Source organism: Oscarella lobularis, chromosome 9 (assembly GCF_947507565.1).
Source record: "Oscarella lobularis chromosome 9, ooOscLobu1.1, whole genome shotgun sequence".
Classification (NCBI taxonomy): domain Eukaryota; kingdom Metazoa; phylum Porifera; class Homoscleromorpha; order Homosclerophorida; family Oscarellidae; genus Oscarella; species Oscarella lobularis.
The window spans coordinates 222951-245461 of NC_089183.1; the positions used below are offsets into that span (position 1 = coordinate 222951).

The window sequence follows — 22511 nt, forward strand, 5'->3', positions numbered from 1 at the left end:
GTGCCTTTCGTTGGCGCTTACCGCAGTCTTCGGAATTCCCGCCTTCTGATCGGAAGCTCGCCGCGAGGCGATACGCTTCGTCTCGGCCGCCCCGAATGCGAAGGTGAACGAATCGTGGCCGCCAGTCGTTGTAGCGGCGAACGTTGGTCCGCTCTCAACGAAGTTTTGGCCGAGAATGCCCGTTGGTCTCGAATCCTTTCACGTGACTCGCTGCAGCCCAATCACATTCCCTGGTGCTGCGAAACTAAACCCCCGGATTGACGACTGGAATTTATCAACCCTAAATCAAAGAATACAGACCGAGAGCTAATGTAGTACAACTACTGCGAAAAAAGCAACAAAAGTGCCAGAAAAAAATGAGAAAGTCTACTAATAGAAAATCAATTTCCCGTCGTTGCAGGTCCCAATTCAGCCATTTTATCCTAGAGAAAAATACACCAAAAAATCATTGCTTAATTTAGAAATAATACTTTTTCTGCAGCACGCCGTTTTTCGAGTTCCTCTTCAAATTTCGCTGCCTCCTTTTTGGCTCTATGTTGCAGCGCTTTTTGGTAAGCAATCTACATAATAAACCCTCCTAATCAATTACTCAGATTACATAGAATTGCTCACTTCAAAAGCCTGACCCAATGTCAATATAATCTCATCAGCAACTTCCTAATAATCATTGATATACTATTGATTTTCGATTTCATGCTTTCGTACGGGATTTTGTGCGCCAAAGACGTGGCAATAGTGTTTGCCAATAAGACTGTCCTTGTTAATATAAGCAAACGTTTTGAGATCTTCGCGATCTTGCGAGCAATAAGATATCGATTGAATCTTGTGCTCCTGTATAACGTTCTGAAGCAACAGAGTAGCGTTTCATGCACGTCTATCATTTATTTATTTATTTATTTATCTATCTACCTTTGATTCTGCGTCAATAAATTTGATTCCGCGCGCCGATATCGCGAGAATTATTAGCGGAATTTTTTTCATTTTACGTGTGGAGGCCTGGGGAGGACGGAGACCCATCCCAATCCCACGTTTTAACTAAGATTCACCTCACTTACTCTCATCTTAGTACACGCTTCCATTGTGGACTGTTTTCCCACAACATTTTCAACCAACATTGATCCCAAATACTTTGAAAAAAAATGTACGCAATCGAACTACAACTATTTATTTATTTATTTATTTATTTATTTACTTTGGCTACGTAGTTGACGTTTCCCTTCATGAGCACGCGCGCCGGATGACGCCAAATGTCTTTCTCCGTGAATTTCGACTCGGTTGACATTCCTTTCTTTTCTCGACTTTCCATTTGAGCTTGTTGCGGAGGTCGCAGCATGGGAACGTCGGACGACTTCCGTCTTCCCCGTCGTTTCATTGATTCTCTCTATTGACCCGTATAAAATACTTTTAAAAAATTATTTATCTTTCTACTTCCGGCGATTTTTCTTTTTCGGCGTCTGGATGATCAGGGGAGTCTTCCCTTTCGAATTCCGGCGTCGCAGCGGCTGCTACAGTGGATTTGATCTTCGTGTAGTCTCGCGCTAAGTTCAGCACTTCCTGTTCGGCGTGCTGAGCCTCTTTCAACAGCTGATTGACGGAATGGTCGATAGAAGCTGAACGCGGAAACGGAGCCTATAAAAAATATAAATTAAAAATTAAATTTATCACTACGAAATATTTATCACTTGTATTTTAGGTCCGAATAAGGAATCTATAGACGCTTTTAATCGTTTTTGGTGTCCAAGTGGATATATAGGCAAAACCTATCCGAGAAATAAATAATGAAATAATATTTGCTGTGTTTCTACATACTGTTTCAATATTACTGACTCCCACTAAGTTAGCAATGAGGGACATGCTAGTAAACCCCCTCTGTATAAACGTTGCTGTATACTGTGTCAATTTTAAAGACTCCAGCCAATGGCTGAGACTGCTCGTTGCAGTGGGAAGAGGAGCTCTGTACTGGAGAGGAATTAATTCAAGTCCATCCATAATCAATCTAAACAAAATTCGATAAATATTCATAACTATTATTTAATTATTATTACTCTCTATCGCCAGCATGCTCCACTCCTATAGTGAGTAGATCGCTTTCCTGTAGTATATCGTTTCCCTGTGTTAACATAACGGTATTGATTCTATTGATTCTAATAGAGCATAAGTCTCACCAAGAACCCTAACTCGTCGAAGCCATTAACAAGGAAGAGATCGGAGTACTGTGGCAATCCTATGGTTTCATCTAGCCACTCGCGCACTGACTCAGGATTACTAGAGGGGCTCGCTACTACAAATAAAATACCCACGTGATTAATTAAACTATAGTCTTTCTGATATATACATTCTACGATATCTTCTAGGTTTTTTGAAAGGGATAGATCCTCCAATGGCATTCCAACGTTTTCAAAATCATCAGTAATATCTTCGACAGCCTCAAGCAATTTATCAATCTAAAAGAAATAAATTAGTAAATTAATTAATAATTTAATATTACTTGATCCCAGTCGGAGTCTCCTCCTCCTCCTCCATCGTTACTGGTCTCCTCCTTCTTTTTCTCCACGTGATCGTCCTCCACTTTCAATAGTAGTCGACTAATTCTCTGATTTACGACGGCCACGTGCTCCTCGTTCATACTTCCCGTCATCTGAAGTCCGGCGAACGGATTCGTCGGCGAAACAACCCACTCTAAATCCCCGGATGCATCCACCATTTCCTGTTCGTCTTCGTCTTCGTCTTCCTCTTCTTCTTCTTCTTCTTTCTTTGGTTCCACCTCATGCTTGGGTAAAGCACTTTTTTTAGGCGGCAGCGGCGGCACTTCATCTTCGTTCTCCGTTACTTCCGGGTTTACTTCCGGGTTTACTTCCGGGTTTACTTCCGGGTTTTTCAGTTCTGCTTCGTCGTTTTCGATTAGAGTATCGTGAACGATTACGGCGCTATGTTCCGCACTCGGCGGCGCAAAGACGGGCGTTGGAGGAACTTGGGCTAAGTAGGCGGGGTCCTCGCTCGACGTAAACGGGGGCGTCGGTTGACGACGATAAACTGACGTCTTGCTACGCGGGATGACATCCGTAGACGGTATAAAATCAAATACGGGACGTTTGGTGTCATTTTCGGGTTTCAATCCGGGAAGGGAGTGAGAACGCTGACGTGAGAAAAGCTTGGGTGCTGTTTTGGAAGCAGTGGGTATCACTTCCCCTATGGGTACCCCCCCACCATGACTATAGAGGAGGAGGAATCTTTCTAAAGGGTTTGCTTGCTCACCTAAAAGCGCGTAGTCGCTCGTAGTATCTTGGTCAGATGACACCTTTACTTCCTGTTGGGTAATTAAAATTATTTATTTTGTAATACAAGATTTATTTATTGCCTTTTTTCTTTGACTGCTGAAGTGGCTCAGTCTCCTGTTACAATGAGCGTCTTGACTCACTGTCAAAAAATATATAATATGACGCAATTTCTCAACTTCTTTTACATTCAAGTAAGTGAATTATTTTCTTAGCACGTTCCGACTTGTGACTACTGACCAAATCCAGAGCCGTACTACCCATCGAGTCCCGGATACTAACGTCAATACCTATTAAAAGAAAAAATGCAAACATTTCTCACGCAAACTCGGTGCACCCAAACCGGCATCGAGAAGCTTCTCAACGGCATCCAATTTCTCAAAAAGAGCCGCTTCGTGCAACGAAGACCCCTTCTCCGCCTAAACACTATTGATTATATAAATAATTATCATCACGTGACCTACGACAACGTTGACGTCCACGTCGAATTCGATTAGGAGCAGAATAATTTCGGCGTGACCGTTTCGCGCCGCCAAGTGAAGCGGCGAGTGACGTCGACAAATTCGCGTCGACAAGTCGGGATTGTGCGTCAGAAGGAGGCGCGCGCACTCGCGTCGATTGTAGAGCGCCGCCAAGTCGAGCGGCGTTTCGTCGCCGTGATTTCGCACGCTCGCGTCGGCGCCTTCCTGCGCGAAGCGAGTCGTTTCCTCTTAGGGGGCCTCACCTCGAAAATTTTCTAGCGCGCGCTCGAACCTGGAGCAGGAGCGAAACGACGTCGGCGTGTCCGTATTGTGCCGCCGAGTGTAGAGCCGTATCTCCTCTTCCGTTCTGCGAAATGACGTCACGAAGTTCACGTGACCCAAGCCTCGCGAAAAACCGTCACATACCTGTTCGTTTACGTTCGCTCGCGACGGTCCGCGTTTGATGAGTAGTCGCGCGATGTCGGCGTTGCCGTTCCACGCGGCCAAGTGAAGCGGATACGATCCTGAAAAGGAAATGAACGAGTCACACCCCGTTGAAGGACACGCCCACCAATCCAAGCGAAAAATCTAGTTGCAATTACCCGATGAATCCGGGATACAGTTCGAGGCGTTGAAGTCGAGCAGAAGTTCAACGGCTTCCCTGAAGCCGGAAAAGCGATGGAATCAACATTCTCGAAGCGAGACGCGATCTCACCTACCTGTGCCCGTTTAGCGTGGCGTGATGAAGCGGAGTCGATCCCGATTCGTCTTGGCAATTGGGATTGACTCCCTTGCGAAATCTGTCGCGTTTTTCGCGACCTCATTTTATCGTTGCGGCTTCTCGTGCGCGTTTCTTACGATGCCAGCGTTCCTTTTCTTATCTGTAGAAGTTTATCGATTTGGACGACGTTGCCCGACTGCGCGGCGACGAGCAATTCCGTCTCGCGGCCCATCTTGTCGTCGAGGACGCAAGTTCACGCAACGTATGAGAAAAAGATAGCGTGCGTTAACGTCCGGATCTACACCGGAATGCTTTCACATCTATGCTTTCACATTTGGTTAGGAGCATTGAAAAATTAGCCTAATAATGCAACGTCATTTTTATAGCAAAACTAAACAATTCCTATAAGTGTATCAATAACCAATAGAATAATACATAACAACAAAGCACTACATGTGTCAGTTATTTGCGTTCGGGAGGCTTTGGCCGTGGCGGACGCTCCTTATTGCCGCTAGTATGAGATCGTGGACGAGGCGGTATCTGAAGTGCTGGCGCCACGCCCCCTTCTTTTCTCTTGGCAACAGCAACTGTTGAAGAACGTCCGCGCGGAGGAGGCGGAGGCCGGTCAGGACAAAGGCTGACGTTTTGAAATGACTCCGGAGAATGACGCTCTGGAACGGATGATTCAGATTCCGGTGTATCGTCAATTTGAAATGGGTTATCCGGGACGTATGTATCCGAGACAACCGCAGGCAACTGATCATCTTTAGACGTTTCTGTTTCCATAGAAACAGCGCTTGAGAAATTTTCCGAGTCACTTGCTTTGACGTCATTATCGATATCCTTTCCATCCGTCTCCGTGACATCATCATCATCTCCTTCAATTTCTTTATTTGTTATGAAAGGTCTCTCCGGCTTGGAAACGGGCCTAGGAGGCCTGGAAGGCTTTTCTTGGCCCACCGACTTACTCACGTTCACGTCCACAATAGGGTTCACCTCAACCTGAGCAATAGAAATCTGCTCCGAGTTTTCACTGTGTTCAGTGACGGAACCCGGCGACGTATTGCGATAGGAAACTTCACGGCCTTGTATATCAATACAGTCTTCTTGGACCTCACTGTCATCACCTATATCAACTTCCTTGACTTCCATAATTGGACTTGGAGACTGCTCTAGCTTAGCAACGGGCCTAGGAGGTCGACGAGGTTTCTCTTTCTCTTTCGCTCGAATATCCAAGCTTGCGGTAACAGATATTTCATCGGATTTCGTCTCGCAATCCGCCACCCCAACCCGATTTTTTTCCGCAGCCCCATTAGCTGACTCATCAGCCCCTTCTGTCTTATTCGGTCTGGGAGGTCTCTCCGGCTTCGCGGCCGGTCTAGGAGGCCGTTGAGGAGGAGCTTTCTCTTTCTCTTTTGGAGCAGGTCGTGGTGGAGGAGGCTTAGCTGGTTTATCAGAGGCTGGAGGCCTGGTTACGGGTCTGGGAGGGGGAGCGCGTTTGATTGGCTCCGCGCTGCCAACGAGAATTTCCTTCTCCACTTTCACGGCCGGAATTTCGACACGTTTTTTCTCGCCCACAATAAATTCCTCCTCTTTGACGTCATCGATATCGATGAGATTCTCTTTCGATCGCGATTTTTCCGCCGCTTTGCGCACGCCCACTGGACTTCGCGCAAACTGAACGCGATCTGACGTAAAAATAGTTAATTGACCGCCATCTGCCGCGCCTTCGTCCGGGGATAATTCGCGCGGTGTAGCGTCAGGCGGCCACGTTGATTTCAATCGCACCGCTATGGTAACGCTCTCAATTGCTTTCCTATTGAATTCCAAAGCGGCAACGGCCGATCTGGCGTCCCCGTATGTAATAAATATTTTCTTTTCGAGTAATCGGATTAGAACGATGTCGCCGAATACTTGAAAGGTTGATACGACAACGGCGGGATCAACGGAGTCCAAACCCGAACCCCCGTCATTATCAGATATAATTATCGTGGGATCCGAAGGGCCCAGACCCAAGCGTACCTCATCTCGAATATCGTGGCGTTTCTGCTCGTCCACGGACTCGATTTCGATATCAAGTATAGCCAATACCGGTCTAAAGAAAAGGCAATGATAAAATAATTATATTATTTTATTCAAAAATTATATTATTTTATTTACCTATGGTCGGACGTCTTTAGCTCAGCGCGATTATAGAACGCAAGTCGTCCCTCATCCCACTCCTTTTCTCCTCCTTTCTCTTTTGCTTCCGGTCGAGTTTTCAGTGCCGCCGCCGCCGCTATTTGCGCCACGTCGCCGGCCACTGATTCCATGGATATCAACGCGTTTTCTTGATCCAATCGACGCCACAGAACGCGATCCGTCCACGCGGGAATTCGGCTCTTCTCGCTCGTATCGTAATCGTCGGAAAATAAATCGTATTTATAGGTGGGCGAAAAATTCGTGCGCCCCTCAAGAAACCCTTCAAAAACCTAAAAAAAAGAGACTCCATCAATAAAACAGTAAAGACATCGATTTCTTAAGAATATTTCAGATGGGGGTCTCATGGACCAATTATCATATAGAAGTACTGTACTAGAGTTTTTTTTTACCATTTTCTTTTGCCTTTGCACGTTGAGCTGATCGTAGGCTTGGAGAATTTTCCAGTTCTCCTGCTGGACCATTGCTTTCACTTGGTCGATCGCCATGTCGATGCGATAGTTGAAATCGCCGCACCAAAAGACGTAGTCATGGCAACCAATAGAATGCCCCTGCACAAAAAAACAGAATTATTCATTATATATAGTTATTTTTTAAAAGCGTACCATTGGAAACGTGAGCCTTCGATTGATATCGCTATAATCTTGATTTCGATTGGCCACTTGAGAGTGTCCAGCGGCCAAGTGAGCACAAACGAAACAGAGCGAAGTAGAATGCATCAAAAATCGAATTGCTACGGCCCCTTTATTCCCGGCTTTTCCAGACAAACCGGTTTTCACCGTGGAAACGGCAACATCTCTACCACTCCCGGATATAGGCTCATTCAATAATTTATTTAATCCTCACCGTATGTATTTAAGTAGATGAGGTCTCACGAAAACGTAGAGGCACACGCCCACGAGCTGTTCGGCGGTGAGAAGCACGTAGCTGTGATCACGTGACAAAACCCTCTCTATTTCGGCGCCCCATTCTTTGCGATTCGTCGAACTCGCCGATATGATGTTGCTGGTATTTAAATCAACGAGTTCCTCGAAGCCGATCGCGTAGACGTCGACAGGTTGAGTCAGATCAGCGTCGGAATTGATATCAGTGAATTGCAGCGACGAATCCACCGAAGATCGGTCGTCTCTTGACGTAAATCAATAAATCTATAATTGATTATTAGTATTATTTACTTTTTCATGGGAGCTATTTTGGCTTGAGCTTCCGCTTTTCTCGGCTTCAATTTCGGCCCGTCGAGAAGCCAATCGTGCATGGATTGATTTTTAAACGCGATACTTCGAAAATGTTTTCCCCCGTTTACATTCCACGTTCCCACGGCAACGCGTAGCGACGAAGCGACGGTATACGAAGAGGCGCGCGCGCACATTTCGTGGACGAGTTGGGGCGACGCTAAAATCAATAAATCAATAAGAAATAGACTGATTCCAACTCCATACAGGCTATGTCTTCGTAAGGGAGAAGAGAGCGCGCTCTCCAGCCCCTGTATCCCGTATAAACGTTGCCTTGGAGGAGGAGATTGATTGCTTCTTGTTTTGTACTGTCCAGAAAATTGTTCTGGAATGTTCTACTGACGGATTTGGCGCCGTCAACTAATTTTCCAACCTTGAGCGATAAAATTTATTTGAAATAATTTTATTGACTGTTTTTTGTTGTACTTTTGATTTTGAATCTAGTGCGCCCGTTCCAGCGTATATGCGACTAATGTGGTCTCCATTCAGAGACCAGATCTTTCGAAATGCCTCTTCGAATCGTGCTACAACGGTGTCGCGAGTGTCGAGACCAAGAGGCTTGAGCTGCATAAGCAAAGCCTGAAAAAGTAAATAGTCTGTAAGTAAAATACAGTACAAATATTCAAAAAAAGACGCAATAGGCGTGGAAGCACGAGAACACAAAGAGCACTTGAAGTCCTCCAAAAGAGATGCATTAGGTATGGGGAGTATAAGAATCAAAGAGCCCTTGAGGTCCCCCAAGAAGAGGCAACCGGTATAAGAGTATGAGAATCAAAGAGCCCTTGAAGTCTCCCCCAAAAAATCAAAGTGCCCCAAACGACGCAATAGGCATGAGAGTATATAAACCAAAGAGCGCCCGTGAGGTCCCAAAGAGACGTATAATGTATGAGAAACAAAGAGCTCTTGAGGTCCCCAAAAAAACCCAAAAGGTATAAGAGCATAAGAATGAAAATTCAAAGTGCCCCAATAAAAATCAAAGAGCCCTTGTGAGGTCTCCAAAAGATGCATTGCGTATGGGAGTATGAGAATCGTTGAGCCGTTGAGGTCCCCACCACAATGCAATACGTACCTTGAGTGCAATGAGAGTCTGAACCAAATTCGTCCTATCTAAACAATCCATACAATTCGTTCGAATTGTGCCGTTTTGAAGACTATTAATTAATTCATTAAACATAAAATTTATCAAAAATTCAGATCTATTCAAGCTACCATTTAATTTCGCCTTTCTCTTGAAGAAAGAGCCCGTTCTCTCGCACATACTCATCGTACATGGAAACGAGTTTCTTCAATTTATCCGGTCTCCCTTTCGCGCGTCGATAATCGAACGAAAGCAATCGAATGCTGTCACTCTTCGCGTAACAACTCGTCTTAAAATGCTCCTCATAGGCGAGCGTTAGAATATTCTCCCCCTCTTGCATTCCAAGGAGATTTAATATAAACTGGGGCCCATACCAATCAAGCAAATCAGAAAAATGCCTAAAAAACTATGAGACCCCCTTTTATAAGAAATCGTATTAGAGGAGACTCACCGTTCAAATGCAGTAGCTGAAGCTTCGAAACCACGTGACAATTTAACCTTGTGAACGCCAGCTTGAAATCCGGGCTGCTCCCAAAAGAGAGGAACAGATCCCCGTAGTTGCACAAACGAAGATACAAGATCATCAATAAATATAACCTAATGAAAATATTGTTAGCTGTGCATTTCTAATATTTGAGAGTAGGTCTTGAAAGCCTCTACTTGCCCAGAAACTAGGAAAATTATAAAAACTTTAACGGGTCTTGGGTGCCTCTACTTGCCCTTAATGTAAATAAAATACTTTAACAGGTCGTGTGTACCTCTAATTTCCATAAATGTCACGTATAAAATAATTGACTCGATCTCAGGGGTCCCCGTTTGTTTTAACAGCTTTGCATTTCTGATACTTCAGTAGGTCTTGACTGCCTCTACTTGCTCTCAAACTAGAAAAATTTAGAGACCTCAACAGGTCGAATCAAATATTAGGCTTAATCTCAGGGCCCCCGATTTGCCTTAATAGCTCTGTATTTACATCATTTATTAATTTATTTATTTACTTGTTCGGTTTCGACGAAGTTAGCCACGTGTCCTTTATCGTCGATTCCGCGCGTGTTGAAGCGCGTTCCGGCGCGCTCGCAGCTGAGCCGGAAGAAGAGCCCCGCCTTCGCCGTACGATCGCCCGCATACACGGTCTTGATTTCAACTCCGCCGCATATAAGGGGAACGGTCCACGTGGCAATATCAACGCCAAACTTTTCAAGATGCCCAAACATGCCTTTATTCCTTAGGAAAAAAATCCAATATATATTTATTTATATTATTAATTATTACCAAAGAAATCGATTATCTCGTTTCGATTTCGTCATTTGATTCTGCATCGATCGCGTGATATCGATCGTCGCTTTGCCCTCGCTATCCGCGGCGTCGCGTGCAAAGTAGAAACGCCCGGATGAGAGCAGTCGTTTGACTTCGACGACCAAATCGTCATTGGCCCATTGATTCAAAGGGACGTACGTCACGGCGTTGACGCGATATATTTCCGAGTTCTGAACGCGACCGATCGAGTCGCAGCTCGTCACGAGAAACAGATACAAAGCCACGTGATCATCTATAAAGGATTAATAATAATAATTGTCTATTGATTTTTTATTGTCTCTACCGAGATATATTCGTAAGACGCCTAGACTGCAAAACGTGTCTGTGTACTTCGAGTAGGATTTTCGTATGTTTTCCGCTTCGCTTTGAGCTGTAAAACAACTTGGGTGTTACTAAAAATAGAGGCGACATGACGGATGTGCCGTAACGATAGCAAAAACACTCTAAATCGCTTTGGAGGGACTTTTGCTATGCGAAATTCTTACAGAGAACTGCTACAACGTCCGATTCGAAGAGCAGCGTTTCGGATAGACCGCGCGATTCGAGAAGAACGGAGACGGGGGCGGTCTTCTGCCAGACGCGAAATTGTTTGCTTAGCCCCATTCGATCGGTGACTGAAAGCAAAAGCAAGCGATCGGTGCCGAAAAGGAGCTGGAAAGCGAAGGCAGGACGATGGTATGCTTCGATGAGAAACAGACGGGAATCGCAGCATCACGTGGCGTCCTACACTCCTATTAGTTATCTCGATCCTATGACGTCACAATCACTAGCTTTTCAATCTCGCACCAACAATGAAGACGATCTTTCTTGTCGCTTTGGGCCTCGCTGTTGTCGCGTGCATTTCGGCGCAAATATTTCTGAATCACGAAGAACCGAATCAACCGGACTTCGCCGTGCCCGTGGAAAAGGAGGCGGGAAAATTTGACCATTTCGCCCCGGCCACTTCGCGACGCAAACGAGGCGCCGGCGACGAAGCGGCGATGATTCCCGATAAAGACGACGAGGACGATGACGACGACCTCGACGACGAAGACGACGAAGACGACGATGATGATGATGATGATGACGACGACATTGAAGACGTCGACGAAGACTAACATGCACAACGCGTAGCTTTGAGACTTCCTAGCAACTGCATCGCTACTACTATATCTAATAAAAAAATCTAAAAACCAATCTTTGGCTACGATTTTTAGACTTTTCAGTGATCGACGGTTGTGTAACCTGTATGACGTCACAGACGCTAAGACGTTGCTAAGGTCCTGAGACGTTACTCTGCAACGTGATTACTGATTAGCCAATAAGAAGACTCTAATATAACGCCCGGACTATTTCCTGTACGTGCATTGGTCATTCCGGACTTTGAGCTCAAGGTTCGTATGAGTTGTCGCTTAATTGTACTGCAACTCATACTCATCTGCAGCAGGCCCATTTGAAGATGCAAGTGCCCTTCCTTCTGTATCTCGCTTTTGAAGGCAAGTTCCGAGTTAGACTGCTGCTAAACTGTCGCTGAAAAGTGCCAGAAAAATAACCTCATGCAGAACCGCATTGCAAGTCTCTGGTTGGCTGTGCGGATTATACATATAGGCTACCTTCGACTCCTGCAGACTCCACTTTTAATTTCGGTTTCGTGCCTTCTAGTTTTCCTTTTGATCACTCCAATCGAAACCACAAAATTGTCAATTGAAAGCAAAACTTCTACGAGTATTCGTCGCTACAAACGAAACTCAAACGTTTCCGATATGTGTCGCGGTTCTGAAACACCGTGCGCTTTTCCGTTCTCATACGTTGGCGTGCAGTACAACGAATGCTCGGCTGTTGGAATACAGTACTCGGGATTTCGACTCTGGTGTGCAACCAAACCAGGTCCATTCTCTACGCATCGACAATGGGTTTTGTGCAATTGTTCAGGTAAATTCATACGAATGTTTTTACGTCACGCTTGGACTGCTTTGTCAGATGGGTATCCAGTATTGGATACCACAGAAGAATTATATGACGGTGGCGAAACGTGCAGGCCGTACAGAGAAAATATCACCGTATTCGTTGACCGCCGCTACAATCAGACAGCTCTGACTCGAATTCTAATCGAACTTCAAGAAAAAGCGCTGCCTCTGATGAAAAAGCGATACGGCAACTTCTGTTACGACGAGCTGATGCGCTACTTATGTTTCACCGCGTTTCCGCCTGCTTTTCGATTGGAACCAAACGGGACAATATTTCCCAGGCCGTTGTGTCGCGATTCTTGCATTCACTTTTCGCGAGGCAATTGCTCTGAAGCCTTTGCGTTCATTCGACAGCCTATACAAAGTTACTTCGCTGACCACAAACTCAACCCGATTCAAGTCTATCTCGATATTCCACAATGCGACAATTTTCCTCCGAATTTTTCGCTATACTGCGAAACGATAATAATTACAGGTACGCCTTCGCCTTCTTCTGCACCAGATGATAAATCTTCATTACCTATTGTGGCTATTGTTTTGGGTCTAATCGGTTTACTCGGCATCGTGATTATTCCGAGTCTCATCTTCTGCTCTTTGCGTTATCGAAAAATAAAAGTGGAAGTAAACGCCACTTTGCAGCGGCTCAACTCGAAGTTTTCACTAGACACAAACGCGTCAATTATTGACGGCGATATGTCGCTGAAAGATATGCTGGAACAACTGAAATCGAATCTTCAGCTGAAAAGTGAAACTGATGTACCCAATTTCTCTTTGGAGAACATCGCGTATGTAAGAACTTTGGGAGAAGGAACGTTTGGACAAGTGAGTCTTATGCGAGTTATAAGCCACAGCCACATTTGAAATTTTTAATAGGTCTTTCTTGGAGTTCTTCCGGGATGGAACAACGAAAATATTGCTGCAATTAAAGTACTCAAGGCTCATTTTAATGACCAAGCACGAAAAGATTTTGAAACCGAACTTCATATAATGACGCTGCTCAATCATCCCAATATCGTAACTCTGTTAGCTAAAAGCGAATCGGAAACCGAAATGGGATTGATTTTCGAGTACATGTGTCATGGAGATTTGAATCATTTTCTGAGGTCTTCTGACCGTGGCGAAACGACAATCATTAGCCAGAACATTGAGGAGATACAACACGTCCTGACACCGGACAATTTGACGTATATGATCATGCAAATCTGCTGCGCTCTTTCCTATCTCGCGGAATCCAGATTTGTTCATCGAGACATAGCAACGAGGAACTGTTTGGTTGGAAAGGGACTTACAACTAAATTGGCTGACTTTGGCTTATCGAAAGAAATCAATTCAGATTATTACAGGTAAACTATAAATTTTTGCTCTACATTACATCAGGAATTTTTAACGTCATCAGGGTGAGCGGGGGTAAGGCCCTACTTCCGGTTCGATGGCTTGCACCGGAGAGCCTCTTATACGGAAAGTCAAGTCTGAAGTCTGATATCTGGGCTCTTGGAGTTCTAATATGGGAGGTACTTACCTTTGGACGACAGCCTTACTACGGTATGAGCAATGCAGAGGTCATAGAATTTGTCACCAAAGGCGGTCGACTCGAGTATCCAAAAGAGGACTCGCCTGCATTAGTAGACATAATGAAAAGCTGCTGGCATTATGACAGCGCGAAAAGACCTACCGCTGCAGAACTCCTGACACTGTTTTAAACTTAGCGTACGTTAATTACCTGTCAGATGTCTGGTATGATTCAATATCTGATTCAATAAAAAAGATTTGATATTTTCACGTCATGTGGATTTATTGCCAGTGAGACAGATGACGACAAAAACTAGACTAGTACAGGATCACACGAAATTTCAAGTCAGATTTGCCACGGTAGTCTTCCTCCGGATCATTGGCACACTCCATTGGTAAACGTACTGTCACACGTGGCATTCTGGCTGCAGCATTTACTCCAACACGAATCGCTCAGTGAGCCAGAGCATTTGCAGGCACTGCCAGAGTCAAGGCAGTCACTGTCAACCAGCACTAGATAAAGCAACGTAGACTAGTTAAAATTGCGGAATTGAGCAGGAGATTACACGGTGCCAGTACTTTGCCGTTGAACGATATCTAACCTTTCCACTCCGGAACGTTTGCTTCATTGTTGCTCTCCTCTTGCTCAAAACGCGTTTTATTTGCCGGAAGCGCGGCAGCGAGACAGAGAACAAGCGACAAAGCGAGGAAGCTAATCTTAGCGACCATGGTTCCGTGCACCAGAGAAGACCCAGAAGACGAATGACCCAGTGATTGAGCAAACTCACTCTTATGCTGCCCAGACACTTCCCTTCACGCCAGCTGACGCGTTATTCTATTGTTCAAAGTGGCGTCACTTGGCTGACTACAAGAGAGCTCGAGAGTCAAAACCACGCTCCTTCTTCGCTTTTTTGCCCCAATTCAAAGTCATAGGACGGAAAAGTACACTTAGCAGTAGAAACGTCTTTTTTGCGGTTACCCTTTGGCGTCATTCGTTCATTCACTCCACACAGGCGCTACCAATACGAGTGAGAGTCCCACCTATAAAACATTAGCGGGCTTACGTGCAATTGATTGATGTCACCTGGCCAGATGACTATGACGTTAAACTTCCTTGACGTGAAATGCAATAAGAAGGGAAAGGAGAGAGAGAGAAACAACGAGAGGCGGTTAAATGAAAGCGTCTGTAACTTTTTCAGAAGACAATGTGACGAAAATACGGTCTCATTGCTTACCTACAGCACATGCTTCTCTACTACATCTACTAGCTTGAGACTACTAGAAAAAATACAAGACTATCAGTCGTAGTAATTAAATGGCCCAGTTGTAGAAGTAGGTTTGCTGCCACGTGGGCAAATAGGAGATAATCGATTCTAGTTCAAAGACCCGTCCTTTAGCGTATCTCCAAACGTACGAAATTACAGACTTACGAGTGACAACGCGAACAAGAGGAATATTATCAGTGGCCCATTGAAGAAAACCAATAAGTTTGACTCTATTAAATAAATAAATAAATAAATAAATAAATAAATATTTGAAACGAAGACGTTTCGCCTACTTGGAGTGCCTGTCGTAAAACGGAGAACGAAGCAGATAGAAGAGAAGCATCCACTTGCGCTTATTCAACTCCGCTTGCTCTCCGCTCGTAAAACGTCCACTACGTCTCGTAAGCAAACCCAAGCTAACAAGAGGAGTACATGAAGATTATCGTTATAGATTAAAATGACGTTATTTGCTCACCTAACTGTATCAACGAGCAAGGAGAGAACCCAAGGCTTCCACCCCTTTTCCCCCAAGGCAAACATCAAAGGAACTTAATTAAAGGGCATGTGTATATAGATAAAATAAAATTTTCAAATACGTACTGTGAACGAGAGGTCTGACAATGTGTAATATCTCCCCCGCCGTTTCGCTGGAGGTCAAAAGAGTAGGCGGCATTGCGCCAGTCTGTCGCCTATTCCACGCTCGTTCGTTCAAGTGACCTATACTCTCTAATTCCCTATGACCTATCTATGAATTTATTTATTTTCTCACTGTTACTCAGCGTTTGCACGTAGCGACCGCTTCTCTGTCCCTTCCACATTCCGTTTGCCGTCGCTCCGACAGTCGGGGGTCCCAATCCGGCCTTGCTATGGCCCTCCTTGAGTTCGTTCTCTCGATCTATGGGTCTTATGGCTGGAGACGTTTGCATGCCCGAGTTTCGTTTCAGAAGCAAAATACAGCGGAGTATTGTCCTTTAATAAATTTATTAATAAATTTATTAATTATTTGATTAATTAAAAAGGGCTCGTTGGTGGAACTGTGGAGGTTTCTTACTTGGTTATTTGTATTGCTGCTATGATAATCCATTTGGCGACTTCTCCATATCGATTTGTTGTCATTTCGAAGAAGACTTCCAAGTATTCGATGACGGTGAGCCAAACGGCCAAATTTGAGCGAAATCGACTCGTCTAAAATGCCAAACTGGCACCTTCTTCTAATATTTCAAAACGTTTTTTGTACCAATTTGGCTTTCTTTTCCAAAAGGCTGTCGTTCCACAGAACCAAGAGATTAGAGAGCGAGTAGACTTGAAAACACGCATTAGCTTACAGAAAAAATAGCGTTTCAAGCCTTACTTAGCTCGGAAAGTTCGCCCGAAGTGCCTGGGAGGATGTAGGAAGCAATTCGAATTCCTCCTTCGACGTTCGAAGCGAATGACGGGTTGTGCACTAGATTTTCCACGTATTTGCCGTAGTAGACGCCGCATTTCACTCGAAACCAGCCGAGAACGGCCTCGATAGAGCCTTTTTCGGAGTCCCCCATTCTACCTCACGTGAACTCGGACGCCCGTACCTTCGTAGATACATGTAGCCCGCGAAGAACGACGAAAGAAAGGGGAAAACGTACATGAAAAGGTCGTCGTCGCTTAGGCGGGCCACGTTTTTTCCACCATCTTGTCTCGATGTAGGCGCGAGATCTTGCATCATTCGGTTTTACAAAATCGCACCTATTCGATGGAGCCAATGAGAGCGCTAGGTTAGCCCCACGTGACACCGACGGACCAATCAGCGCGCTGGGCGGAGCTACACCGTTCAAAAGCGAAGCGCACACCGATTCTCCTTCAGTTGCGGCCGAGGGTGGATGCGTCGCGGAGCAATCTGCGTCTCGTTCTTGACGGACTGGCTCGGGAGCTTTGGCAAAAGGCAAGTCTGGGTCGTTGGATCAGCGTGGCCCACGGTTTATCCGTGCCGGAGCCTGTAGGCAGGGCGAAGGGGGGCTTCGGCCTCGGTACGCGCACTGAGCGTAAAGATCGCCGATGTCTTATTGTTGCCGAACAAGTACGGCCCGCGCTAGGCTCGAGCGGGCACGACTTGGAGGGGGTGTCGCAAGCGGTCTGGTTGCCGGCACTTTTCTCACCAAAGGCGCGATTAGACGGAGGATGATCCGGCTCAGGTGAATTCGACTCGGCATTGCACTGTCTTTCCTGTCGACTCCTACAAACAGTAGTCGGCCGTCTCCATTCCTCAAGCCCCGGTTCTTCTCATTTCCACATACCGAAGGGTTTGATACCAGCGCGCCGGGGATTCGGTATAAGGGGCCGTTTCAGCGTCCAGGCGGGTACTGGTGGGGTGGCTTATGAAGTCGCAACTCGCCCTCACTTTTTGGAACGGGTGGCCATCGCTTGCGGTGGCTGCCTTGGGCTACGAAAGCGTCCAAACCTCCCCGTGGTGTAGCCTGGGTAATGCGAATATGGACGCAAATCAACAGGTACGTAAAACGATTATTTGACAGAGTCTAATTTTTTTCTTTTTTTAGGTGGAAGCGCGGCGAGAGGAGCTCAAGAAATCGAAGACGGAACGATTTAGCGGCGAAAGTGGCTCAATAAATGGAAGACGGAATGACTTTTAGGCGGAAATGTGGCGAAATTAGCTCAAGAAATGGAAGACGAACGATCGACGTCGGATTATGGGCACTTTTCTCTCTTTTTTAGGTGGAAACGTGACGATTCGGACTCAAAACTTCGAAGACGGAACGATAGAGGATTTTAGACGAGTGCATGCTACGTTACTTTGTGTATAAAATAAATTGTCCTAAAACTCATGATATGGCTCTTCAGCGTCGCTCTTCGAGGCAACTAGAGGGCGAGCTCCAATCGTGGACGGGGAAATGAGACGAGTTTCGAGCTATGGCCTCGTAAAATCGCTAAGGAAGAAATCGCCGCATCGATCTTCGAGCTATGGCGTCGTAAGGAAGGAATCTCCGCATCGATGCAGTGTCTGCAAACCCGGATTATAGCATTTCCGCATCATTCGTCGCAACTATGGCCTCGCAAAAGAAGAAATCTTCGCATCGATGCATCGTCTCCAAACCCGGATTGTCGTAGCGCGTTACGCGTCAAACATAGGGACTCGGCGCCGATGGCTCTCTCATTTCGTAGGGTAAAGCAAGAAGTCTGTACGTGTACTCCAATCAAGTGCAATCACTGTAGCTGAACCGCATCTCGTACCGAAGACTGGCGGCTTTGTGCCCGCTCCAGGTGAAAAATTGCAACATTGCATCATCCTCCGCAGAAAAAAAGCGTCTTCTCACCTTCCTAGTACAACAACATCCAAGTGAAGCTCACCGAATCGCCGGGGGAAAAGCCAAAAGACACGAGCCGCGTCGTATTCGGCAGCGTTTTCACCGATCACATGCTCGAAATCGATTGGACAGTCGAAAAGGGATGGGAATCGCCTCTCATTTCGCCGTATCACGATTTTCCGATGAGTCCGGCGACATCAGCTCTCCACTACGGCATAGAGGTAAAAAGGAATATATAGCGATTAACTAACGAATATTTAATAATTAGGAATTTTTTAATAGTGTTTTGAGGGTATGAAAGCGTATCGGGGTGTAGACGGCAAAGTGAGGCTGTTTCGACCCATGGAAAACATGCAGCGAATGTTCAACTCCGGTCAGAGACTCTGCTTACCCGTGAGCCAAAAACTGACGTCATCAATCAATCAATAATACATATTTTTCTTTTCCCCCCCATAGGCCTTCGATAAGGAAGAATTCTTAAAATGTATCAAGAGACTTGTACACATTGACGCTGATTGGGTGCCTAAAGAACCGGACTGCTCTCTCTATATTCGACCCACGTTTATAGGATACCAGGTAATCTAATAATAATTAAAACTAAAATTAAATAAACTCTTGATTAATTTCCTTTAGCCTTCTCTTGGTGTTGGGCCTTCTAAGAGAGCTCTTCTATACTGCATTTTATCTCCAGTTGGTCCCTACTTCAAAGACGGTGGCTTCAAGCCTGTCTCCTTATTGGCTGATCCTCGATATGTGAGATCGTGGCCCGGTGGGATGGGAGACTGCAAAGCGGGCGGGTAAGCCATCAACAAGAAAAATTCAATAACTTCCTAATTATTTATATAGAAATTATGGTGCCACTGTTTTGACTCAAGTGGAAGCGGAGAGAAGAGGATGCCAGCAAGTGCTATGGTTATACGGAGACGACTACAAAGTAATAATCCAGAAGTATTCACATCTTCCTTTCTTTATCATTTATCTAGTTGACTGAAGTCGGAACTATGAACATGTTCATATATATGAAAAACGAGCAAGGAGGTATAGATGTGATACCACGTGAATAATTAATTAATTAATCAAGACAACATAGTAAACGAACTCGTTACGCCGCCTTTGGACGGTCTAATTCTTCCCGGAGTGACGCGCAAATCCATCGTAGAACTTGCTCAAAAATGGGTTAATTAACATCATTACTCAATTCGTTTTGGTAGTGAATTTTTTTCTAGGAGAACATCCAAGTCAGCGAACGTTCTATTACCATGCAAGAAGTCGTCAAAGCGCTTGAAGAGGGCAGGGTCGGTTAGCCTTCGCTTTAGTATAGATTATTAATTCTGATATAACTTTTTAGCTAATGGAAATGTTTGGTGCCGGCACAGCTTGCGTTGTTTGCCCCGTTGATCGCATTCTTTACAATGAAAAGGTGAGACAATGTATATAGATAGACTAGTCTCAAGCCAATCTTCAGAACTATCACATCCCTACTATGGACAATGGAGCTCCAATAGCAAAACGAGCCCACAAGGAACTCACTTCCATACAGGTTGAAATATCAGCGCATATAAAATACTCAATGACGTTCTTTGTATTTTGTAGTGGGGCGAGACTCCTCACGAATGGTCCGTACCCGTTTCTGACTAATCCCCTTTGTTGTGCATACTGTTGAAGCATGTATGAGAGGCATGGACGCCCCTCGCGTACTGTGTTTCTATTTTCACTTTTCGTTTGAAACTTACGCGCACGTCCTACGGGTTTCAGATTGAATAAAGGGTCATTGAGGCATTAGATATCATCACTGGCACGTGTGACGAATTGCACTAAAAGATGCACTGCCTTTCGCAGTTGGCATTTCATCTGCTCAAGCGACTCGAGTAAGATTGACAGAGGACATCGTTGTCAAGACAGACGTAAGATCCGCTCGATGGCCTAAGAATCAAACGTCCTTTACTCGACGTCATGGCGAGACTCCGCTGACCGTTAGCTCCAAAACCACAGTATATACACGAAAACGCCCCCTTACTCTACGATGGCATTGTCAGCATGATGGGCCCTTTCTAACTCAGATAAAGCATCGCAGTGCTTGTTGGAACCTTACTGCTATCAGAGGGGCCTTGATCAGAAAGGTCTTGGCAGTTGAGTTCTTAATAGTCCCAGTCCACCCCTTCATACAACGAAGCTGTCATGAAATATTATACGTGGAACAAGAGATGATTCAATTTCGATGACGGTTCTGAAGCGGTCACAAGTCTCAGAGGAAACCGCTTAGACAAATTTTTTAGCTACAGAAGTATCTCTGCCATAGGTGAATCACATATTGATGCAAATGAAAATTTTTCTGCTGCAGTTGTTCTTTTTCATATGCTATGGTCAGGCAATTTTCATTACAAAAATAGAGTTTTTTTCGTAAGATTATATGTTTAGAAGGAGCACTCTCCCAACCTCAGGGTGACGACTAAATGTTTACGTCCTTTTGCCAGCAATCATCTCTATTTCTTCAGGATGTTGGACAAATTGGTTTGATAGAGACAATCCTGGTGGAACTGGCGATTGGGAACTCCTGAGCGATTACTATAAGGAAGGCTACAACCTTTGCTTTCAACCCAAAGCCGTGCGCTGCAGGACGAAAAATACGCGTAGAACCGCCTATAGATATTAGAGCGACAAATTCACATTGTGTCTTATAGACAAGCCTTATAGTTCGACGGGTGAAAGCGTGACTTGTACTCTCGCTACCGGTCTTATATGTAAAAACCAAGATCAAAGTCCTGGCAAATTTTGTTCTGATTACGAAGTCTCCTTCCTATGCCCTTGTAATTTCAATTTGGTAGCCACGCGAATATATCTCATAGTACGGTTCAAATTTTAGGTTGCTGGACGAGATGGTTTGACATAGATGATCCTTCTGCAACAGGAGACTGGGAGCTTCTCAGGGACAATCCTAACGTTTGCCGTGAGCCAAGTGAAATACGATGCAGGAAAAAATACACTAGTACATTCCCCTTGAGATAGACAAGATTTTTTGATTACACTGCTTTCTGTGATTTTAGACCTCGGTGCTCATTTGATCGGTGAAATTCATAAATGCTCTCTCTCTTATGGTTTTTCGTGCAGAAACAGCGAACAACCCGGGTATGAACCTGGACGGACGATGTGCTCTGATTATGAAGTGTCCTATCTTTGTCCTTGCAATTCTAAAGGTTTAATTAACAACTATTGCGTTTTCTCAGAGAAGCTGCAACTTAATTAATTAATTAAAACTATAGGCTGTTGGACAGATTGGCTGGATAGAGATGACCCCAGCGGTACGGGAGATTGGGAGCCGTTGAACGACTTTCGGAAAGAAAAGTACGACGTTTGCAGTGAACCTCCAGAAGCCAAGTGCAGAAGGACGTTTTCTCGTAATCGTTGCTTCTGGCGGCTGTTTGCAGCAAATAGGTTCTTTTTATAGATCAAAATGCCCTTTCTACCGGTCAGACTCTGACTTGCTCCAAGTCGGGGCTTGTGTGCAAGAACAGGGATCAGCACTTGAGATTTCATTGGTGGTATCGATATTCGCGTTGTTACGATTATGAAGTGTCATTTCACTGCCCGTGTAATGCCGAACATTTAAAATCGTTAGTCTGACGCAAAACCTGTTTTCTTAGGCTGCTGGTCAAAATGGATAGACATAGATGATCCTAGCGGAGTGGGTGATTACGAGATAATTGAAGCTTTGCGAAACCTGAAATACGACATTTGCAGTCATCCAGTGGCTATAAGATGCAGAACAAAGAAAACACGTACGTGCCGCTCATAGCCTCACTGCCATTCGTCAACTCGTACTGCGCTTTAGAAATCGATTCTAGTGTGACGGGCGAAAAACTCATCTGCTCTCCTACTCTTGGACTCTCTTGCAGAAACTCGCACCAACCTGGGAGAAAGGGATGTTCCGATTACGAAGTCTCGTTGCTTTGTCCGTGCACCACCTAGCGTTGCCGCTCTCCGCCAGGGTTCTCAGACGATTTATGTGGTGTTGTGTACTGTTGCCTGTCAAAGCGTCTGTCTGTGTGACTGTTTGAGGCTTGTTCCATGACTATGCGCGTGTCCAATGCACTTAGAAGCGAGAATACGGTCGTACCTGGAGCCGTTTCGGCAGTAGACAGGTCGTTTCGCCACCGCTTGAAGTGGAGATCACTGAAAAAGAACAAAGAATGAAAATAGAAAGGAGAGCGAAGGACA

The 22511-nt window shown here is 45.1% G+C and overlaps 6 protein-coding genes and 1 long non-coding RNA gene across 8 annotated transcripts; 4 read left to right on the plus strand and 3 right to left on the minus strand.

Moving 5' to 3' along the window:
- Positions 1-293: 293 nt before the first annotated feature.
- Positions 294-4732, minus strand: LOC136191318 (ankyrin repeat and sterile alpha motif domain-containing protein 1B-like). Its single transcript, XM_065979639.1, has 24 exons — positions 4595-4732; positions 4456-4536; positions 4339-4397; positions 4163-4260; positions 4029-4103; positions 3740-3961; positions 3619-3694; positions 3464-3565; positions 3359-3417; positions 3256-3307; positions 2489-3189; positions 2336-2444; positions 2166-2281; positions 2046-2110; positions 1810-1996; positions 1683-1760; positions 1429-1629; positions 1193-1381; positions 1056-1127; positions 910-996; positions 706-843; positions 613-657; positions 471-560; positions 294-422 (listed from the first exon to the last, which is right to left on the minus strand). Exons 1-24 carry the CDS (start codon positions 4687-4689, stop codon positions 381-383), a joined length of 3039 nt encoding a protein of 1012 aa, XP_065835711.1. The 5' UTR covers positions 4690-4732; the 3' UTR covers positions 294-380.
- An 80-nt stretch (positions 4733-4812) lies between these two features.
- On the minus strand, positions 4813-10972 carry LOC136191317 (synaptojanin-1-like). The gene is made up of 15 exons (XM_065979638.1): positions 10766-10972; positions 10564-10650; positions 10236-10512; positions 9962-10187; positions 9418-9563; positions 9098-9364; positions 8958-9039; positions 8315-8467; positions 8096-8261; positions 7832-8048; positions 7503-7784; positions 7262-7454; positions 7049-7207; positions 6618-6928; positions 4813-6552 (listed from the first exon to the last, which is right to left on the minus strand). Exons 1-15 carry the CDS (start codon positions 10881-10883, stop codon positions 4920-4922), a joined length of 4317 nt encoding a protein of 1438 aa, XP_065835710.1. The 5' UTR covers positions 10884-10972; the 3' UTR covers positions 4813-4919.
- A 703-nt stretch (positions 10973-11675) lies between these two features.
- LOC136191151 (high affinity nerve growth factor receptor-like) lies at positions 11676-13954 on the plus strand. Of its 2 annotated transcripts, XM_065979450.1 has the most exons (5): positions 11676-11755; positions 11922-12191; positions 12240-13048; positions 13100-13569; positions 13623-13954. In XM_065979450.1, the coding sequence occupies exons 1-5, from the start codon at positions 11719-11721 to the stop codon at positions 13924-13926; spliced, it is 1890 nt and encodes a 629-aa protein (XP_065835522.1). In that variant the 5' UTR covers positions 11676-11718; the 3' UTR covers positions 13927-13954. The 2 variants fall into 2 exon arrangements, with proteins under 2 accessions (XP_065835522.1, XP_065835521.1); XM_065979449.1 differs by lacking the exon at positions 11676-11755 and having other exon boundaries at positions 11779-12191.
- Positions 13955-13992: 38 nt separating this feature from the next.
- LOC136191152 (peroxisomal membrane protein PEX16-like) lies at positions 13993-16555 on the minus strand. Its single transcript, XM_065979451.1, has 11 exons — positions 16352-16555; positions 16238-16302; positions 16052-16185; positions 15770-15969; positions 15601-15717; positions 15476-15548; positions 15294-15416; positions 15166-15230; positions 14800-15108; positions 14338-14751; positions 13993-14248 (listed from the first exon to the last, which is right to left on the minus strand). Exons 1-9 carry the CDS (start codon positions 16536-16538, stop codon positions 15047-15049), a joined length of 1026 nt encoding a protein of 341 aa, XP_065835523.1. The 5' UTR covers positions 16539-16555; the 3' UTR covers positions 13993-14248; positions 14338-14751; positions 14800-15046.
- Positions 16556-16852: 297 nt separating this feature from the next.
- Positions 16853-17816, plus strand: LOC136191252 (uncharacterized). The gene is made up of 2 exons (XR_010670805.1): positions 16853-17483; positions 17532-17816. It is a non-coding gene; the product is annotated as an uncharacterized lncRNA (long non-coding RNA).
- A 259-nt stretch (positions 17817-18075) lies between these two features.
- Positions 18076-20080, plus strand: LOC136191247 (branched-chain-amino-acid aminotransferase-like). Its single transcript, XM_065979556.1, has 13 exons — positions 18076-18154; positions 18205-18252; positions 18314-18517; positions 18579-18689; positions 18753-18872; positions 18930-19093; positions 19143-19230; positions 19280-19334; positions 19387-19472; positions 19523-19591; positions 19645-19716; positions 19762-19836; positions 19890-20080. Exons 1-13 carry the CDS (start codon positions 18134-18136, stop codon positions 19932-19934), a joined length of 1158 nt encoding a protein of 385 aa, XP_065835628.1. The 5' UTR covers positions 18076-18133; the 3' UTR covers positions 19935-20080.
- Positions 20081-20095: 15 nt separating this feature from the next.
- On the plus strand, positions 20096-22415 carry LOC136191248 (mucin-5AC-like). Its single transcript, XM_065979557.1, has 11 exons — positions 20096-20200; positions 20596-20659; positions 20715-20738; positions 20792-20926; positions 20978-21103; positions 21160-21282; positions 21341-21490; positions 21557-21691; positions 21742-21885; positions 21938-22072; positions 22126-22415. Exons 2-11 carry the CDS (start codon positions 20611-20613, stop codon positions 22260-22262), a joined length of 1158 nt encoding a protein of 385 aa, XP_065835629.1. The 5' UTR covers positions 20096-20200; positions 20596-20610; the 3' UTR covers positions 22263-22415.
- The last annotated feature ends 96 nt before the right edge of the window (positions 22416-22511 follow it).

Bases quoted from the DNA above. Each gene is read 5' to 3' on its own strand.
- LOC136191318 (XM_065979639.1), bottom strand. From the start codon at position 4,689: ATGGGCCGCGAGACGGAATTGCTCGTCGCCGCGCAGTCGGGCAACGTC. The intron at 4,537-4,594 runs GTAAGAAACGCG...AAAACGCGACAG, and splicing joins AGAAAAGGAACGCTGGCATC to ATTTCGCAAGGGAGTCAATC. The intron at 658-705 runs GTACGAAAGCAT...AATGATTATTAG, and splicing joins TCTTTGGCGCACAAAATCCC to GAAGTTGCTGATGAGATTAT.
- LOC136191247 (XM_065979556.1), top strand. From the start codon at position 18,134: ATGGCTCTCTCATTTCGTAGG. The intron at 18,253-18,313 runs GTGAAAAATTGC...TCACCTTCCTAG, and splicing joins CGGCTTTGTGCCCGCTCCAG to TACAACAACATCCAAGTGAA. The intron at 19,837-19,889 runs GTTGAAATATCA...TGTATTTTGTAG, and splicing joins AGGAACTCACTTCCATACAG to TGGGGCGAGACTCCTCACGA.
- LOC136191151 (XM_065979449.1), top strand. From the start codon at position 11,816: ATGCAGAACCGCATTGCAAGTCTCTGGTTGGCTGTGCGGATTATACAT. The intron at 12,192-12,239 runs GTAAATTCATAC...CTGCTTTGTCAG, and splicing joins GGTTTTGTGCAATTGTTCAG to ATGGGTATCCAGTATTGGAT. The intron at 13,570-13,622 runs GTAAACTATAAA...TAACGTCATCAG, and splicing joins ATCAATTCAGATTATTACAG to GGTGAGCGGGGGTAAGGCCC.
- LOC136191152 (XM_065979451.1), bottom strand. From the start codon at position 16,538: ATGGGGGACTCCGAAAAAGGCTCTATCGAGGCCGTTCTCGGCTGGTTT. The intron at 15,970-16,051 runs GTAAGAAACCTC...AATTTATTAAAG, and splicing joins GCAGCAATACAAATAACCAA to GACAATACTCCGCTGTATTT. The intron at 15,549-15,600 runs GTACGTATTTGA...CCTTTAATTAAG, and splicing joins TGTCAGACCTCTCGTTCACA to TTCCTTTGATGTTTGCCTTG.
- LOC136191248 (XM_065979557.1), top strand. From the start codon at position 20,611: ATGCAAATGAAAATTTTTCTGCTGCAGTTGTTCTTTTTCATATGCTAT. The intron at 21,104-21,159 runs GTAATTTCAATT...TTCAAATTTTAG, and splicing joins AGTCTCCTTCCTATGCCCTT to GTTGCTGGACGAGATGGTTT. The intron at 21,692-21,741 runs GTAATCGTTGCT...TTCTTTTTATAG, and splicing joins GTGCAGAAGGACGTTTTCTC to ATCAAAATGCCCTTTCTACC.
- LOC136191317 (XM_065979638.1), bottom strand. From the start codon at position 10,883: ATGGGGCTAAGCAAACAATTTCGCGTCTGGCAGAAGACCGCCCCCGTC. The intron at 6,929-7,048 runs GTAAAAAAAAAC...TCTTTTTTTTAG, and splicing joins TGCAAAGGCAAAAGAAAATG to GTTTTTGAAGGGTTTCTTGA. The intron at 6,553-6,617 runs GTAAATAAAATA...CCTTTTCTTTAG, and splicing joins CTAAAGACGTCCGACCATAG to ACCGGTATTGGCTATACTTG.